Source organism: Halichoerus grypus, chromosome 7 (genome assembly GCF_964656455.1).
Source record: "Halichoerus grypus chromosome 7, mHalGry1.hap1.1, whole genome shotgun sequence".
Taxonomy (NCBI): Eukaryota; Metazoa; Chordata; class Mammalia; order Carnivora; family Phocidae; genus Halichoerus; species Halichoerus grypus.
Window position 1 is genome coordinate 68741609 of NC_135718.1, and position 20535 is coordinate 68762143.

Genomic DNA, 20535 nt, shown 5'->3' on the forward strand with positions numbered 1-20535 from the left:
TGGTTGGATTGCAAAGGCCTGGGCCTTCAGTTGGCTTGAGATTCTTTCCCCTTCCCTCTTTGCTCCTCCCCCCACCACCTGCACGCTCTCTCTCTCAAATAAATAAAATTGTTTTTATTAGATTTTATTTACTTGAGAGAGTGAGAGCAGGGGTTGGGAGGGGAGGGCAGAGGGAGAGGGAGAAGCAGGCTCCCCTCTGAGCAGGGAGCCCAACACAGGGCTCAATCCCAGGACTCTGGGCCAGGTACCTCTCAAATAAATAAAATCTTAAAAAAAAAAAATAGTAATTTTTAAGGGGCACCTCGGTGGCTCAGTCAGTTAAGCATCTGACTGTTGATCTCAGCTCAGGTCTTGATCTCAGGGTCATGAGTTCAAGCTCCATGTTGGGTTCCATGCTGGGCATGGAGCCTACTTTAAAAAAAAAAAAGTAATTTTTAAGACATCTATTTCAGAGAAATAGTGCTAAGAAGTTAGTGGAAGACATAACAGAAGGTAACAAATGCCTGAAGCTAAAATGAAGGATACTTCTATGACAAAACTATAGACTCAGAACTTCTAGTTACCATTTATAGACGAGAGCTGAGTACCAACACTGAGAAAAAAATTCAGATGCATGGTCAATCTCTGAAGACTCCAAAATCCTGATTAGACCTTTTCAGTTAGTTGGCTAGATTTGATGTTTCCTATCTAAGTTTTATTATGCAAAATTCAGCCTTAAATAGAAGTTGTTTGAATTAAGTTGAGAATATAGATTCCTGGATTCTATAGTTCATGTTTGACTTTTCAGGTTTAAATTTATTTTTATTTAAGATTTTATTTATTTATTTGACAAGAGATAGAGCGCACACACAAACGGGAGCAAGAGAGGGAGAAGCAGGCTCCCCACTGAGCAGGGAGACCAATGCAGGGTTGGATCCCGGGACCCTGGGACAGTAACCTGAGCCGAAGGCAGACGCTCCACCGACTGAGCCACCCAGGCGCCCTCAGGTTTAAATTTTTTTGAGCCACCCAGGCGCCCTCAGGTTTAAATTTTTTTAAGATTATTTATTTTTTTATTTGTCAGAGAGAGAGAGACACACACAGAGTAAGCACAAGCAGGGGGAATGGCAGGCAGAGGGAGAAGCAGGCTCCCGGCTGAACAAGGAGCCCAATGTGGGACTCGATCCCAGGACCCCGGGATCATGACCTGAACTGAAGGCAGACGCTTAACGACTGAGCCACCCAGGTGTCCCTCAGGTTTAAATTTTTAAAAACCATTTCATACACAATAACCTAATGTTTATCCATACTTCTATCTAGAGTCAAGAGCGAGGCTTCCTATCCTTCAAAGTCCTGGATACAATATTCTAATTTTAACACTGTTAGTTGCCATTTGACAGTTAGTACTTTTATTTCTAATTCCAGTATCAGGCTCCAAAGCAAGGGGATGAGAACTCATATTTCTCTGGCATTTTTTCAGACCATTGAATATGGAGCCTAAGCTATCCTAAACTTATCCCCTCTTTTCATACTACTATAGGAAGCTATCACATCATCCTATGTACATGTCAATGAGATTATTTTTTTAATTTTTAAATTTTATTATTTTTATTATTATTACTATTATTTTTAAAGTAGCTCCAGGCTCAACATGAAGCCCAATGCTGGACTTGAACTCACAATCCTGAGATCAAAATCTGAGCTGAGATCAAGCGTCAGAGGCTTAACTGACTGAACCACCCAGGTGCCCCTCAATGGGATTATTTTTGGTATTTTATATTCCTTCTACCTCTTCTCAATTTTCTACAGTAGTTTTATTTTCAACAGCATATTTAAATGAAGGTGTCTTATTTCTGACTTTATTTCGACATCTAAATCTGTTTGTCTCTCACATGGAACCATTCAATTTTCTCCAATGTTTCCCTCAAATTTCAGAATCTGTGTAATTCTTTTTACAGGATTTGTATCTATAAGCCATCTTAAGTGAGCAATTCATGCAAGACAGCACAGCCACACTTGCTGGCAGTACCAGAAATGCTGTAGTAATTCTTGCAGGCAGCCCCCGTGGCAGGGCTGATGAGAGCACGGTGTGCGAAGAAGCCCCAAAGCCTCTGGAGAAGAAAGGATGTGCTGTAAGGCCAACCCAGTAGCAGCAAGCACAGCCAACCAAGGAATGTGCAAAGGAAGAGCAGAGAACCTTTTCCTGTAGCTTTGGCTGCAAAGTAAGTGTCAACCACCTGCTATAAATGGAAACTGAAAAAGTGGGACAAGAGAAGAAAGGCAGAAAAGTTAGGGCAAGACAAAATAATCATTATTTCTTTCTGACTGCCCAAGCCAAAAACCTTGGAGTCCTTCTTGACTCTTTCCTGTCTTTCAGACCTCACATCAAATCCATCAGCAAATCTCACTGACTCTACTTTTAAAATATGCCCAGAATGCAACTCATTTTCACCATGTCTGCAGTTACTCTCCATCGCCTAGGATAAAACCCACAGTTCTTGCCAAGGCTTACAAGGCAAAATCCGACCAGATGTGATCTTACTTCCTAACCCACCACTTCATGGGCCGCATCTCTTACCATGCTCCCTTCCTCACTCTCCTGTAACCACAGCCGCCTCCTTTCTTGCTGTTTTCCGAACCCATCTAGCACATTCCATGTCAGGACCATTGTATTTGCTATGTAGTATCTTCACTTGGGGTGTTCATCTTGCATGTATCCACATAACCCAGGTCCTCACTTCATTCAAGTGTCTACTTAAATATCATCTGAGTAATTGCTTCTCGGCCTTTTGGCTAAGATCAAGTGTAATATCATCTGAGTACTTTATCGATCCTAAGAGAGTAACCACTGTTCACTCTTTATTTTTTGCCTTAATATTTGCCACCTAATGTGTTATATATTTACTTATACATTTGTTTAGTGACTGTCTCTCCCCACTTCCCGCCTACCTCAAACAGAATTTAAGCCCCATGAGAATGAGGGCTCTTCAGTGTTGTCGTTGTTCAGGCATTCCTAGTTCCTAGAAGAGGCAAGTCCCCACTTCATATTTGGTGAATGAACAAATGAAGGAAAAGATTATCAAAACAGGACTCAGAGAATACAACAAGGGGAACCAAGAGTACATACATTTTGCTTTGGCAAAGAAATGGGGTTTGGAACATTGAATAAGGAAAATGAGGATTCCAAACTCATGAAAATTTTATAGTGGCCTCAATGAGCAAATAGAGGCTACAGATACTATCAGAGCTCTTTGGAAACAGAACTGTGAGTTGGTTCAGGGAAAATGTGATAATGAAGTACAAAACATTCCAATAAAGGTGGCAGAACAGTTCAGCATTTGGACTAGGAAATACAAGTGTGAAAACAACTATTTTAAGGGAAGGCTTTGGTTAACCATCTGTCAGTTTTCTGTTTGTTTGTTGTTTTATTTTTTTTAGAACAGAAACGTTTTAGCTGGAATAACAAAGACAAGCTATGAATATGCTTCATAAATGATATGAATGCCATCCCATAGTTACAGACAGTATTTCAAGTGCAGAAACAAGTGGGAAAGGAGGTAGAATGCAAGCACAACACAAAAAGGCAGGCATAGTAGTAAACTGCATCAGTGAAAACCAGCTAAGCATCTGGTCAAATGAAAGAAAGACTGAAACATTTGGTGTTACTTTAAAGGCCTAAAGCAAAAAATTAAATAAAAACGAAGCTGATAACATCTATCCAAAGGCATACCAGAAAGGCAGAGGCTTCAAAAAACATTGGGGAAGATGAACAAAGATAGATCTGCAGCCTGATAGTGGGGAAAAAAGGGGAAAGGAAAAGAGAGAATGAATGTGTAAATCAGAAATGCAGAAGGCCTGCTTCAGGAAAATGGCTTTAATGTTGGAGGAAAGAAAAGAAGGTGAATAAAGAACATCTAGGGAAATTAGGGAGGAATTAACTAAAGAAGGAAAATTTATTTATTTTTAATAAATAAATCTTTTCTTTTTTTAAGATTTTTAAAATTTATTTGTCAGAGAGAGAGAGAGCACGTGCGCACAAGCAGGGGGAGCAGCCACTCCCCGCGGAGCAGGGAGCCCGATGTGGGACTCAGTCCCAGGACCCTGGGATCACACCCTGAGCCAAAGGCAGGCACTTAACCCACTGAGCCAGCCAGGCGTCCCTAAAGGAGGAAAATTTAAACTAGAATGTCAGATAAGCCAAAGTGTACAATGACAGGAGTAAAAGGGAGAAGAAAAAGGAAGTTATATATGTTCAAGCAATTCTCAAAAATGGCAAAAAAATGTACCAAAATTAGTTAAGTAGGAAATGTCCTTTTACATGAGATGCAGCATTAAGTTGCATCAGTTTTGTCAGTAAGGAACTCTATGACCTTGAACAAATCACTTAACCTCTCTGGGACTTATTTTCTCTGTTTAAAAAGAAATATATGTGTTGGGGAGGGGAGTGGTCAGGTCAAAAATGGGTGATCATTCTCAGTCTCTTTTCCCTCTAGCTTGTAAGGGGGAAAAGACAGGAAAAGCACTAACTCTTACAGAAGGATTCAGAAAAATAGGAAAATTTTAAGATAAGTAGAGTAATAGTTGGGGCACCTGGGTGGCTCAGTCATTAAGTGTCTGCCTTCGGCTCAGGTTATGATCTCAGGGTCCTGGGATCGAGCCCCGCATTGGGCTCCCGGCTCAGTAGGGAGCCTGCTTCTCCCTCTCCCGCTCCCCCTGCTTGTGTTCCCTCTCTTGCTGTCTCTCTGTCAAATAAATAAATAAAACCTTAAGAAAAAAAAAAGTAGAGTAATAGTTAACAACAGTTTCACACTGGGCTTTACAATTTAGAAAGTGCTTTTACATGCATAATTATATGTACTCCTCACAGCAAGCCTACGAGGCAGAAAAGGCGACTATGATTTAACACCACTGTACAAACGGAGTCACTGAAGCTCAGAAATATTAAGCAATTGGCTCAAGGACACAGCAGCCGTGGCAGATCCAGGATCCCAGCCAGATGGGACAGCAGCAGAGTCCACCATCCTTCTATGTTCAGATGCCGTCCTCCCACATGACTAAGGTCTTGTGGGGTATTTTTGCAGCTTACTAGGTAACAGATGGGTGAAGTTATAAACATCCAAAACACACAAACGCTTTTAATTTAAAATAAAATTCTTTAATAGTTAAAGGAGTTACCTTGTATGTGAACTACATGTAAACTAATCCACTATACAAAATGTTTTCCTACAAAGTTGAACTTGGTTCAGTCACAACCTACGAAGACTGCTTTTTCAGTCCGCACATATCTCTTTTAAACTGTAAAGCACTATGAGAAACTGCAATGTTTTCGACCTTTTTACATATGGAATAACGGACTTTGATCTTTAAGACTGATAGAGCTATTAAAACATTAAACAAGCTGCTCCCCTTTGTACACGGTGGATGCCGAGATACAGAGAAACTGGCAGAAGTGGACTGAGAAGGAAGTTTCGTTTGTAACATCTAAAAGGACAGTCACCACATCTCTTCAGTAGTGATAATAAAGCCAACAGGATTTTCCTCATCCTATTCTTTGCTCTGAAAGCCATCATCAGCCAGAGCTGACTAACAGTGACAGTAACTAAAAATCTTAGGAATATAATCTGCTTCTTACTAGTCTCAACCCATTTTATCACTCCTCTTCTTTATGTTCATTTTAACTGAACAGAGTTAAATTTTGGATGAATTCCAAAAATATGTATATGATTCTGGTATTTCTATTCTAACAGGCAAACCGTTTCCTTCAGAGTAGCTGAGAAGCTCCAACTGAATAGTTCAGCATTTTCCCATGATCCCCGCTCATCTGCATTCCTTTTCTTCTCTCCCCAAGTAAAGCCACCTATGATTTCTTAGGGCCCACACGACACCACTGTTCACAAATCATGATTTCTTCCCACTGAACACCACTGCTGGCTGAAGGAAGGGTGTGAGAAAGGAAAAAGGATCAAAGGTCAGTTTAAGGGCAAAAGAGGGGAAAATCCTGAAAAAGGGACCAGAGAAAGTGGAAACTGAAGCTCAGTTCCATCAGCGTCCGCGTGCATTACTTCATCCTTCCCCTGCAGTTCCTCTTTTAAAGGAGCTGGACAAACAGTGGGCCAGATAAGCATGTCTGAAGTAGAAACTTGGGGATGGGCGCCTGGGTGGCTCAGATGGTTAAGCGTCTGCCTTCGGCTCAGGTCATGATCTCAGGGTCCTGGGATCGAGTCCCGCATCGGGTTCCCTGCTCAGTGCAGAGCCTGCTTCTCCCTCTCCCTCTACCACTCCCTCTGCTTGTGCTCTTCTGTCTATCTCTCTGCCAAATAAATAAATAAAATCTTTAAAAAAAAAAAAAAAAAAGAAACTTGGGGGAAATCAAAGCCTAACACTGAATGAGCCACAGCCAATTATACATCATCTGATTATCAGGCCCTCATACACACAAAGACCACTCAGAATAGATAATATAAATAAAAAAGGACATTTGAATCTTGGTCAGAAAACTTCAATTTAAGTCCTGGAATGCTGCATGATTTCCCACAAGTGCATTATTTCCTGAGGCTCACCTTTCTAAACTATGAACAGGAAAAATATATCAACAATCTACCTATTTTACAGTGTTGCTGTGAAAATCTAAGTGAGAAAAACACTACACATTTGTGGCAAGTAACTTTTTAAATTACTATAGTGTTGTAAAGAATAACAAAATTCTTAACTGAAGACCCTCTCTTCAATCCCATATAGTATAGTACCTATATTCTGCCTCTCTTAAAAGTTATAGAGAAATGAACATGATTCAAATGGGTAATTATAAAGTGGCTTTTCAGATACTGAAATAAACACTGTGTAGTCATCTACTAAAAAGTTTACAGAGGCCAACCATCAAGTACAGTTATTCACATACAAGCCTAATGCTATCGCCCTCAATAAAATGTATCAAATTTTAGTCCCAGCAGTATGCTAAGTAATCTACAGCTCATCTAATATCCTACCTATATGCAGTATAGTAGAAAAAGCCTGGGGCTTGGTATCTCAGTGACCTAAATTTGAATCCCATCGAGGTTAGCATACGTGGTAGTCCTTAGCCAAGTCTGACCTGATATTTCCTTAAACGTAAATTAGGAGTACTACTACCTACACTTCATAGGATTAAGATTATTGTGATCATGTCTGTATCGGGCCTACTCTGGTGCCTACCCCACTGTGGTTGCTCAATAAATGGTCGCTGCTTTCCCATTCCCCCAAAGCAAGATCTTTGGTTTTTTAAGGAATACTAAAATTACATGGTTAAACACAATTAACAAAACTCTCAACCAAATAGAATGAAAGGGATTCCCTAAAATCATTCACAGATTCTCAAACTCTGCGCTGAAAATGAATGTAAGCATAAGATCTATCTAAAGAATTTATAATCTGTCCTTTCCGGAGTGCCTGGGTGGCTCAGTCAGTTAAGCATCCGACTCCTGGTTTTGGCTCAGGTCATGATCTCAGGGTCATGGGATCAAGCCCTTCCTCAGGCTCCGCACTTAGCAGGGAGTCTGCTTGAGATTCTCTCCCTCTCTCTCTCTCTTTGCCCCTCCCCACCTGGTGCGTGCCAAACTCTTTCTCTCTCTCAAATAAACAAATAAATCTCTTAAAAAAAAAAAACCCTAAATAAAATATGTGCGCTAAAGTGATTTACAACCCCGACTACTGTTCCCTTCAGCCACTGGGATGCCTGATGAAGAGGTCGCTATTTTCTAACAACCTCCCCTTGAGAAGCAACTGCTCTAAGAGCTAGGCTGACTACTGTCCCCTCCCTGGGGACAGACGAAAACAGGCGGGACAGGAGAAGACTTAACTTGGAAAGCTAAATTAACTAAGGAAAGCATACCAAGGAAGATTTAGGACATTAACTTCTTCATGACTTCGCCTTAAGTTTATACCTCAACTAATGACTGGTCAGTCTGCATAGAGCTATGTTGATATTCCCTCAGGCTAGTTCCCTTCCTGCTCTGGAGTTCATGACTATATTAAGATTCGATCCATGACAAAGTTTTGTTGTTTTTTTTTTTTTTTAATATATAAGTGAAATTCTTATTGAAGACTGAGACTGAGGTCTAATCAGGCTCCCTTTTTTTCTTCTAGCTTAATATTAAGCGACTGTTCATTTTTTTGAAACTACATGATATTATGACACGTGCCTTCATCCAGTAATGAGACGGCAATATATAAATTAGACTTCATGTTGTATTTTTCCCCACAAAATTGTCATGCTCAGAACTTTCCTCATTGCCTTTGCTCAGCCTTCAGGCAGCCTGAGAGTCACCCGTGATGACTGCCAAAATAGATGCCCTGACAACACACAAAAGAACTAGTGGGAAGAGTCAGTGTGTGTGCACAAACACACACGTGATGATCTCCTACGACAAGCTCTTAAAACTCAAAATATCAGACAGAGATTGATGGTGGAGGAGGGTGGAGCAGGGCGGCCTGGGGAGGAGCTGGATACAAAGAAAAGATTAAGACCGGGGAAGCAAAATGAAAAAGAACTGCGAGAGAGTATTAAGGAGGGAAGAGTCTCCGGTTTACCATGCAGAGGAGGGAAGAGGGATTAGACTAGGTACGAGCGGAACAATCTGTGGGGGGAGAACTACAACAGTAAAGAGAAAACAAAGAGATTCCACCAAATTGAGACTTTAGAATGAGCCCTCCCTCCTGCTCCAATTCCGTGGGGTTTTTTTTTTTTTTTTTCCAGGAAGCTACAACACAGTTCTGTTTCAACAGAAGGATTATATTAACAAAGCAAATAAAGGAAACCTATGCTAAAAATGTAACGTACCTACACTGCAAGATCTAAAAACGGAAATACTTCTTTCCCCGTTTTGGGCGGGGGGGGGGGGGCTTCAAAACAGTAGGGACAGGGAGGGGGATAGGAGCGATATGAGAAGGCGGGGAGCAGCCAAGCTCTTCCTGAATACGAGGAGTCTTCTGACTAGGTACTGATTTTAAATTTACCTTTTCGCGGTCAGGCTGGCAGATTCTTAAACCAAACACAGCATTCCACTCTGTGAACCAGAATCCGATGAGTGGCTCCAACACCACAGAGAGAATTTAGGGGTATATGCAAACACAAGACAGATGCAGAACCAGCACTTGCTTGGGGTACTACTCTAATACCCCCCAATCGGGAGGCTAAAGCTCCAATAAGGTTTGAACTGACAGTGCACTGGAAAAGGAAAAATAGCAGAAAATAGCAAAGTGAAAGGAAGGGCCTAAGTTCAGCCACAAAACCATGCAATAAGAGACGTTTGTAAACGGGCAGTATGTGGGAAATAGTGGGCACAGTGACAGGGGCTACCTAGATAAACACCTATGTACGGATTAGAGCCGTTTTCCTTACGGGGTGCTACACAACAAGGAAATCACTTTTATACAGAGGAGAAACCATGCTCCTCGCCCTAAGCGGCTCCTGTCGCCGCGCAGGGGGCGGCCCGCCCAATAAGGGATGTCCAGCGCGACCCCCTAGCACTCACTTACTTTCGTCCGGCCATTGATTTTGTAGTTGCCCAGCTTCCCGTTACAGTGGCGGATCAGGTCGTCCATGCTGCTCATGAGCAGCCCGATGGTTTCGCAGCCGGGCTCCTTGCCCTCGATCCAGGTGATCTTATCGCCTCGGATGTCCTTGGACGAGTCGCTCTTCTGGCTGACCAGCTGGCCGTCCGTGAACTTGCCGGTGTCGTGCAGGGCGCGCACCTCGTCGCCGATCTGCTGCCCGGTCTCCTTGCCCAGGAAGTCGTCCACCACACAGATGCCGTGCTTGTTCATGCACGGCACGATGTACTCCAGCGCCAGCTTCAGCGCCGGCAGCGGCTTCGTCTGCCCGTTGGGCCGCAGGCCGCCGCCGTGGCTCAGCCCCTCGCCCGGCGTGTTGCTCGGCGGGTACAGGTTCGTCTTCTCCGGGTCCTCCTCCTTCGCGGGCTCCGCCTCGGCCGCCGCCGCCTGGCCCTGGCCGCCGGCAGCCGCGCGAGGCGGGGACGCGGCCGCCGCGGGGTCGGCCGCGGGCTTGGCCTTTGCCTTGGCCGCGTCCCCGGCAGCCCGCGGGCCCGCATTCTCGGCGGCGGCGGCGCTGTCCCGGCGCGGCGCTGCCTTCCTGGCCTCCCTGGCCCCGGCCCCGCCGGCCCTGGGCGGCGGCGCGGAGGCGGCCGGCGCGGGGCCGGGGTGCCGGTGCTGGCCCGCTCCGTGGCCGGGGGCGCCCTCGCCGCCCTGGCATACTAGCTTGTGCTTCTTCCAGTCCTGGCGCTGGTGCTCCTTGCTGCAGTAGAAGGAGCTGCGGCAGCGGCTGCAGCGCAGCAGGTTCTCCATCTTCCCGCACAGCTCGCAGTACTGCCGGTCTCGCTCGCTCGGGCTCGGCCCGCCGGGCCCGCCGCTGTCATTAGCCATGGCGGCGGCGGCGGCGGCGCTGGAGGCGGCAGCCGAGCAGGAGGGGTGGCGGCCGGAGGGCCTCGCCCGGGGCCGGGGAGCGGGAGGAGCGACAGAGGCCGTCACTGCGCCATGCACCCGCCACTCCCCGCCTGAGGGAGGCCGGCGCCCCGCGCCCTCGGCCCGGCCGCTTCCTCGTCCTCGGGTCCGGCCGCGCAGCGCCGGCGGCCGCCTCAGCGCCTCATCGCTGCCGCGAGCTGAGGGACCGCGGCCTGCGCGGCGGACGGCGACCTCCGCTCGGGCACGCGGGCCCCGGCGCGCGAGACTCGCCGCCTCGGCCGCCGCCGCCGCCGCCTCTACGTCCGGGGCTGCCCGGCCCGGCCTGTGGAGGAGCGCAGGGCGTGCGGGCGCCACTCGCTCTGCGCGCTCTGCACGTACACCACGGCCCCGCCGCGACCCGGGCGGGCGGCGCGCGAGGGCGGAGGGGGCCGAGGGGAGGGCCGAGGGGAGGGCCGAGGGGGCGGCGGCCGCGCACACACGCTCAGGCGCGGAGCCGCCTCCGCTCGCCCGCACTCGGCCGGGCTGGGCCTGGGAGCCGGGTCCCGGCGCCCTGCCCCCGCCCCTCTGCGGGCTCCGCCCGGGGCGGTCCCGGGACGCGGAGGCCGGCGCGCTGCCACCTCCCGCCGCGGCCTGCGCGGGGACGCCGAGGGGCAGGCCCGCGAGAACGGAAGGGCGGGGCCGCCCGGCCCTGCGCGGCGGACGGTGCCTACACCTGCTGGGGAGAGCGCGGCCGCGACAGCTGCGCGGAGCGGGGGCCCGGAATATGGCTGCTATCTGTTTAGGGCCCACCCGGTGTGTTCTGGGCGCGCCGCAGCCTACGCTGCAAGGTGGCTCTCGCAGTCCTGGTCTTGCATAGGAGGAAACGGAAATTCAGAGAAGTAAAGTAACTTGCCCAAGGTCACGCAGGACTGGGACTGAATCCAGGAATTAGGCTCTGTCAGATTCCAAGGCTGCTTTTTCCATTACACCAACACAGCCTCTATTTCGAGGCCTGAAGTGGTTAAAAACAAAAAGTAAGTATTGCTGCAGCACTCATCTAAGCCCCTATGCCCCGTTTGAGCCACATTTACAGGTACTGAAATTTTACTTTATTTTTTAAAAAACCGTTTCTAAGCCTTATGAAATCTTGCCGAGTGTCAAACCCTCTGAAGAAATTTTTGGCCACCAAATTCAAGTTAATCAATGGCCATTCCAGTATCCTCATTCAGGCATTTAAATTCAAACTGATGGAATTACTCCTGAGAATTGGATTTTGGCGGCCAACGAGCACTACTTCATTAACGACTTTTTAAATTAGAAAAAATCTCGTATTAGAATCTGTGCTACGCCGATGAATACAATTTTTGTTTTGTAGAACATAAAAACCTTTTCAGAAATAAGCCGAAGATTTCTTTCCACTTGCCATTTAAGAATAAAAAGAGCTGCAATTTAGATTTTCACAATTTTTATTGAACACCTGCTAATGTGGAAAATGCTGTGCGAGGCTTGCATATCCTCTGAATAGATTGAAAGTAACATCAGTCCTTGAGATGATAGCCTTTCAAACTAACAACACAAGAGTTGAAAGGTGTAGGTCAAAGGCAGAAGAATATAAGGAATAATTATAAACCACTTTGTAGAATTTTTTTTTTGGCTGAATCAAAAACGTCACAGCTCTCCATCAATTATACAGAACTTGAAAGTGTCACTAAATTCTTCTATATAAATAAACAGTATCCTGGGGATCCAGTCTGGTGAAAGAGGACAGTAATTCCAATTAGCTTGGACTTTGGGAGACTGAGGTAAATGTTATACTCACAGCTTCAAATTCCAAACCAAACTAAAAGTCCAACTTTCTGGAAAGAATCAAGACCTGGATCAATCTCAGTTGTGTATCCAACTTTCCCGGAGCTTTATTAAATACAGTAGAATATTGTTTCAGATACTGCTAATTAGGCTTTTCAACAAATGCATTAGAAGCATGCTACATGCCACACTGTGTTTGACACACAAATGAACTAGTTCTATGTACACAGGGCAAGTATATAGTCCAGTGCAGGGGGCAGACATGTAAACAAATAATGACAACCTAGAATTTGGGGTAAGTTTCATAAGAGAGGGATGGATAGAATGGGATGGGAAGAAAGAAAAAGGAATTGCTAGGTCTGCCTTTTGCACTAAGCAAGATTCCAAGCAAATTAGTTAAGAAATTCTTAAAAATGTAAAGAAGCTATTCAATGGCTTAAAAAAGCAAACTTTTAAAACATTTTTGATATACATAAATTATATGAATTATAATTCCAATACAAGTAAAATCAATTACTTTGTAGTCCTTTTGCTAGAGTAATTATAAGTGATTCTTAACTATTCTCAAGGGCAGGAACTTTACTGGAGAACACTCATTCCACAAACATTTGATTCTTCTAAATTTAGTTATATGTAGGTACTAAAAGTAGTACAACAATTTTGTTAAAAATTACTATTTAGGTCTATGGTGTGCAAACAAGTGTACTTACATCTCTGTATGCTCTTTTCATTGATGTTTAGTTAAAAGAACAGATGCTCATATCAAAACCTTCATTAGCAGGACGCCTAGGTGGCTCAGTCGGTTAAGCATCTACCTTCAGCTCAGGTCATGATCCCAGGGTCCTGGGATCAAGCCCCGTGTGGGGCTCTCTGATTATAGGGGAGCCTGCTTCTCCCTCTGCCTGCCTCTCTTCCTGCTTGTGCTGTCTATCTTTGACAAATAAATTTAAAAAACATTTTTTTTAAGATTTTATTTATTTATTTGACAGAGAGAGAGAGACAGTGAGAGAGGGAACACAAGCAGGGGGAGTGTGAGAGAGAGAAGTGGCCTTCCCACTGAGCAGAGAGCCCGATGTGGGGCTCAATCCCAGGACCCTGGGATCATGACCTGAGCTGAAGGCAGACACTTAACAACTGAGCCACCCAGGCGCCCCAAATAAATAAAAACTTTTTTTTTTAAAGATTTTATTTATTTATTTGACAGAGCACAAACCGGGGGAACAGTAGAGGGAGAGGGAGAAGCAGGCTCCCCGCCAAGCAGGGAGCCCGATGCGGGGCTCCATCCCAGGACCCCGGGATCATGACCTGAGCCGAAGGCAGACGCCTAACCATCTGAGCCACCCAGCGCCCCAAATAAATAAAATCTTTAAAAAAAAAAACCCCTTCATTAGCTTCCCTTTTGTACCAAGTACACAAAATCACAAACTGAACATGTATACCTTGAAAATACTTAATCAGGGCGCCTGGGTGGCTCAGTTGGTTAAGCGACTGCCTTCGGCTCAGGTCATGATCCTGGAGTCTCCGGATCGAGTCCCGTATCGGGCTCCCTGCTCGGCGGGGAGTCTGCTTCTCCCTCTGACCCTCCCCCCTGTCATGAGCGCTCTCTCTCGCTCTCTCATTCTCTCTCTCAAATAAATAAATGAAATCTTAAAAAAAAAAAAAAAAAAAAAAGAAAATACTTAATCAAATATGACACTTGTAAAATTTTCATGAACAGAGCAGTCAAATATAAAATATTATTTCAGATATTTCCAAAGAGCTGCAATTTCTGATTTTTCACTTATTCGGGCTCAATAATCTGTGAACTAATTCCAAGTTAGTGAGGTTTCACCAAACTGTCTGCTGGCAGTGCAACAGCCAATGAGAAGTTCACCAACGAGATTCTGGAACTCTACCAGCATTGTAGCAGTGACCACTTACTCAGATGTTATAGAGAAGATTTACATTGGCATGAAGGAACTTATCTTATATACACTTACATGGTGCTTATATTATGTCAGTCTCTGTCCTAAGCATTTTACAAATATTCATTTAATCCTCATGAAAACACTATGAGGTGGGTACTATTATTATGCTCATTTACAGAGGGTGAAACAAGAGTAAGGCAATGAATGAGTGTCCCTCCCAATTCTCAGGATTATATGATTAGTAGCATTAGGAGTGTTACCTAATACTCTGGGGGAGAACAAAGGCTTGTGTCTCCCAAAGCCAGGAATTATTACGAGTTTTTTCCTGCCCCCAATCTAATCCAGATCAACTGTTCTAGAAACCGAAGGATGAATTAAAGTAAAAGTGCTGTCATCTCCATAGCACACTGGCTTGGGCCAAAGCTAACCCACCACCTATCTGGCTTCCCTTTGCTCTTCTGACAATGTTTACGTAAACTATAAAGCAGTAACCACTACAAACTGACAAGAGACTTACTAAGATTGAGGCAAAGCTGAGAGTCAATGCACAGGACAGAGTTAAGTGAGGAAATGAATTTACAAATGCTGTGTTGACTCTTGAGGAAAGCCCAAGGAACAACCTACCTTCAAGGGACTAGCCCCATTTCTCCTTTAAAAATATGTTAAAAATTCACAAGAGAGTATCTTTGCTGTTCAGGAAATAAAAATCAAACATCTGATTGTTAACTAATGACCTCTTGTTTCCCCATCTGTGACGATCTTATTTTAATATGTTACAGAGAACAGAAAAATCACAAGTATAACATAGGCATCCCACCAAGATAAACAGGAAGACGATCTTTGAGTTCTGGGAAAGCAACTAAAAATCTGAGCCATTTTCTAACTATAGTATTGGGATGCGCACAAGTAGGTGTCATTGGGAAATAGCACCTGCTCTTCTCTGTACTGGGGGTTCTGCCAGATGCACACATAAGCTGTGTGCTTCCCCACATATGTGGAGCCAGCTTTGCTGTCTACTAAGGTTGCTTTAGAAAATAAGATATTTCAAAAGATTTCTTATGTATTCCGGAAAATGTATCTATCACCCAACTTTATCAGCTTATGGTTTAAAACTTACCAATCCAGTTAAGAATTGATCATCTCATCTCAAGAAACAGAACCTAAAACTTTAAACCATTTCTCACTATAGTGAATTTTTTTTATTACTCACAAACATGGGATACTATATGTGTTAATGTAATTACACAATGAGGGCCTCCCCCCCCCAACGAACATTACTTAACGTTGAACTGACTTTTAGTGTATTACCAGTAAGTAACTTATACCAATCCAGGCCGGAGACAGATAAATAATTTTTTCCATAACATCGTTTTGTGTGAAAAAATGTTAACATACATAAAAATAGAGATCATCATATAATCAACCTCAACCCTGATTAGTTCAACAGTTAACAACATTTTAACAGCCTAATCCTGCCCCCATTTTGACTTTTTTAAAATATATTTTTCACTGAGATATAACTGACATAGAACCTTGTATTAGTTTTAGGTGTACAACATAAGGATTTAATACATGTATATACCGTGAAATGATCACTACAATAAGTTTAGTCAACATCGATCACCTCACATAGTTTCAATTTTTTTTTCTTGTGGTAACTTTTAAGATCTACTCTCTTAGCAACTTTTAAATATACAACACAGTATTATTAACTGTAATCACCACATAGTCCATTAGATCCCCAAGACTTATTTGGAAGTTTGTAGCTTGTGACCACCTTCACTCATTTTGCCCACCCCACCAAACCCCACCTCTGGGAACCACCAATCTGTTCACTGCATATATGAGCTTAGTGGGTTTTTTAAAATTTAGATCCACATATAAGTGATATCATACAATATTTGTCTTTCTCTGTCTGACTTATTTCACTTAGTATAATGCAGTCAAGATCCATCCATATTGTCACACATGGCAAAATTTCCTTCTTTTTTATGGCTGAATAATATTCTACCATATATCACAACCATATATATATATATCACATATATTTCTCCCATTCCACAGACTGCCTTTTCATTTTGTTGATGGGTTCCTTTGCCATGCAAAAGCTTTTTACTTTGATGTAGTTCCACTTGTTTATTTTTGTTTTTGTTGCCTTTGCTTTTGGTGTCAAATTTAAAAAGTCATCACCAAGACCAATGTCAAGGAGCTGACTGCCTACGTTTTCTTCAAAGTATTTTATGGTTTCAGGTCTTATATTCAAGTCTTTAATCCATTTTAAGTTAATTTTTGTGTATACTGTAAGATAGTGGTACAGTTTTATTCTTTTGTATGTGGCTGTCCCATTTTCCCAACACCATTTATTGAAGAGGTTGTCCTTTCCCCACTGTATATTCTTGGCTTCTATGTTGTAAATCAATTGACCATATATATGTGGGTTTATCTTTGTGCTCTCAATTCTGTTCTAGTGTTCTTTTTTTAGTGCTAATATCATACTATTTTGATTACTATAGCTTTATGATACACTTTGAAATCAGGGAGCAGAAATTTCTATTACTTCATGATTCAGTCCTGGTAAGTGGTGTGTTACTAGGAATTTATTCATTTCTTCTAGATTGTCCGAATTGTTGGTATATAATTCATAGTGACCTCCAAATTTATCCCTTATTTTGGCTGACGTATCATAAAGCATATCCCAACTTCAATGTGCGTGTCTAATAAGGACTTTTTTTTTTTAAGATTTTACTTATTTACTTGATGGAGAGAGAGAGACAAAAAGTGAGCACAAGCAGGGGAAGCAGGAGAGGGAGAAGCAGGCTCCCCACTGAGCAGGGAGCCTGATGCAGGGCTCTATCCCAGGACCCTGGGATCATGACTCAAGCCAAAGGCAGACACTTAACTGACTGAGCCACCCAGGCGCCCCTAATAAGGACTTTAAGTAAAACCATATCCATGGTGCCATTATCACACTTACAAAATTAAGAAACCCTTGAGGGACACCCGGGTGGGTCAGTTGGTTGAGCGTCTGCTTTTGCCTCAGGTCATGATCCCAGGGTCCTGGAATCGAGTCCCCCATTGGGCTCCTTGCTCAGTGGAGTGCCTGCTTCTCCTTCTGCCTGCCACTCCCCCTGCTTGTGCGCTCTCTGTCTCTCTCTCTCTCTCGGACAAATAAATAAAATACTAAAAAAAAAAAAAGAAAATCTCGATATTATCCATCATCCATGAAGTGTTTAAATTTTTCTGATTGTCTCAAAGATTCTCTTTACAGTTGCTTTAGTCTTTATTCTATTCAAGATCTAAACAAGTTTCATACATTGCACTTAGTTAAGTCCCTTTTACTCAGTTTTACTAGTACCCTACCCTTTTGTTCTTACCATTGATTTACTGGAGAAATGACAAATTACATATTCTGGATTTAGCTGATTCCTTCCTTATTATATCCCTTCCTTAAGGTATTCCTCTTATTTCTGTAGAAAGGTAGTTAGATCTATAATTTTTATTAAATTCAGTTCTATATTTTAGATAAGATTATTTCCTAGTACTTGCCCTATACTTCCTAATGTATCACATATTGAGGCACATAATGTTGTAGTGTCAATGTTGATGAAATATTGCTCATGGGTTCAAGTTGGTGTCAGCTTGATTCCTATATTATAAAGTTTTTCATCAGCCTTTCACCTGATTGTTTTAGCGTCAGTTGATGATTGTGATCCAGTATTTTATTAGAGGTTGTACAATAATGAATTTATAATTCTATCATTCCTTTTGAATTTACCAGCTGGAAAGCCACCATAGAGAACTTTTTATCATCAACTGTTTTGTTACCTTAAAATACAATTTGTAGATGAAAGAAAGCATCAGTACGTGTTTCTTTTCATTTATCAATTTTTATTTTTTTATTATTTATTTATTTTTAAAGATTTTATTTATTTATTTGACAGAGAAAGAGGAGTCACAAACAGAGGAGCGGGAGAGGGAGAAGCAAGCTTCTCGCTGAGCAGGGAGCCCGACGTGGGGCTTGATCCCAGGACTCTGGGATCATGACCTGAGCTGAAGGCAGACGCTTAACCAACTGAGCCACCCAGGTGCCCCTCATTTTTCAATTTTTAGAATAATGAACTGGTGCCCTTGCAACTTCAGTTGTGACTAAGGCCTTTTAAAAAATTGTGAATGCATGGATTTTCATATATTTGAATTACTTGAATTATTCTTTTTGATGCTTAAATAGTTTGGCCAGTAGAAATTATTCAAGGTGGTTCCTGTGTATTTTATTTTATTCTATTCTATTTTATTTATTTTTTTAAAAAGATTTTTATTTATTTGTCAGAGAGAGTACAAGCAGGGGGAGTGGCAGGCAGAGGGGGAGGGAGAAGCAGGCTCCCCACTGAGCAAGTTGCCAATGTGAGACTCAATTCCAGGACCCTGGGATCGTGACCTGAGCCTAAGGCAGATGCTTAACCGACTGAGCCACCCAGGTGTCGCCATAGGGTTGTATCTTAATTTATTTGATTTTATATTTGTGTTTTATTTTCTCAGATGAAACTTTTTTCCTGATGACATTTACAAAACTACTTATCTGCTTTATCCTACCTTTATTGTATTCTGTTTGTATATGTAATATATCCCATTAGGGACAGATAGTCAAAACGGTGTGTTTTAAAGTCACCTGATCTAATTATTTTCTCTATATGACTGTGCCATCAACTTGAGATGTAGTTAGTTTACTTCCAGTTTTGTTTTCAATTTTTAGGAGATTGATTTTTTTTCCGTTTTGATATAATTGTCTTTAATTATGTAGTACATAGCATATAGCTAGACATTGTTCTAAATTCCTCCCATGCATCATCTAATTTAACCCTCACAGTAAACCTATTGGTGGGTATTACCACCTCTGCTTTACACTTAGGGAAAGTGAGGTACTAACAAGTTCCATAGTTCCCAAGATCACAAGGAGGAGGAGGAGGATTTAAACTGAAGGATCTGATGTATAATCCCCCGGCAAAACATGATAAATTCCATAAGAGAGATAAATGCGAATTAATATGGGGGAGTCAAAGGAGGGAAAACTGCATTTTGTTAATTTTATGACAGTCATCCTAACAGGTGTGAAGTGATAGCTCACAGGTGGCTTTGATTTGCATTTCCCTGATGATTAGGGATGTTGAGCGCCTTTTCATGTACCTGTTGGCTATTTATATATCTTCTTTGGAGAAATGTTTATCCAAGTCCTTTGTCCATTTTTAAATTGGATTATTTGGTTTTTTTTCTATTGAGTTGTAGGAGTTCCTTATATATTGTGGATATTAACACCTTATCAGATACACAGTTTGCAAATATTTTCTTCCACTCCATAGGTTGCCTTTTCACTCTGTTTCTTTTGCTGTCCAGAAGCTTTTTAGGTTAATGTAGTCCCCTGTCTAGTTTTGCATTTGATGCTTATGTTTTACATTTGATATCCAGGAAATCACTTTTCCCCTATGTTTTTTTCTAGGAGCTTTGTGATTTCAGGTCTTATAGTGAAATCTTTGATCCATTTGAGTTAATTTTTGTGAGTAGTGTAAGATAGGGGTCCGATTTCATTCTTTTGTTTTTGGCTGTCCAGTTTCCCCAACATCATTTATTTAAGAGACTGTCCTTTCCCCATTGTGTGTTCTTGGCCTCCTTGTCCAAAATCAATTGACCATATATGTAGGGGTTTTTTTCTGGACTCTCTATTCTGTTCCACTGATCAATGTGCCTGTTTTTAATGCCAGTACTATACCGTTTTGATTGCTACAGCTTTATAATATGGCGTGAAATCAGGTACTGTAATGCCTCCAGCTCTGTTCTTTCTCAGGATTGCTTTGGCTATTTGGGGTCTTTTGTGATTATACACATCTTAGAGTTGTTTGTTCTATTTCTGTGAAAATAAACACTGCTGGAATTTTGATTGGGATTCCTTGAATCTGTAGATTGCTTTGGGTAGTATGGACATTTTCACCATATGAATTCTTCCAATCCAAGAACATGGGATATCTTTCCATTTATTTGTGTCTTCTTTGATCTCTTTCATCAATGTCTTACAGTTTTCAGTGTACAGGGCTTTCATTTCCTTGGTTAAATTTATTCCTAAGTATTGTTTTTCATGCTATTTTAAATGGAATTGTTTTCTTAATTTCTTTTTCATATAGTTCTTTGTGAGTGTATAGAAATGCAGTTGATTTCTGTATGTTGATTTTGTGTTCTATTGAACAACTTCACTGAATTGATTTCTTAGTTCTAACAGTTTTTAGTAGGGTCTTTAGGGTTTCAATATATAAGACCGCATCATCTATGAACAGAGATAACTAATTCTTCCTTTCTGATATGGATGAATTTTATTTCTTTTCCTTGCCTACTTGCTCTAGCTAGGACTTGCAATACTATGTTG

At 42.5% G+C, this 20535-nt stretch overlaps 1 protein-coding gene and 1 pseudogene across 4 annotated transcripts in view; one reads left to right on the top strand and one right to left on the bottom strand.

Annotated features, from left to right (window-relative positions):
* Positions 1–10739, bottom strand: part of EGLN1 (egl-9 family hypoxia inducible factor 1) — a 59087-nt gene extending 48348 nt beyond the window's left edge. For 2 of the 4 annotated variants that reach the window (XM_078077706.1, XM_036069088.2), the window contains exon 1: positions 9493–10720. In XM_078077706.1, coding sequence (XP_077933832.1) covers positions 9493–10395 — 903 coding nt within the window. In that variant the 5' untranslated portion in view covers positions 10396–10720. Of the gene's footprint in view, positions 1–9492 lie in introns of all 4 variants that reach the window. The other 2 variants (XM_078077705.1, XM_078077707.1) reach the window with 2 other exon arrangements.
* Positions 2753–2869, top strand: LOC118520869 (U2 spliceosomal RNA; annotated as a pseudogene).
* Positions 10740–20535: the final 9796 nt, after the last annotated feature.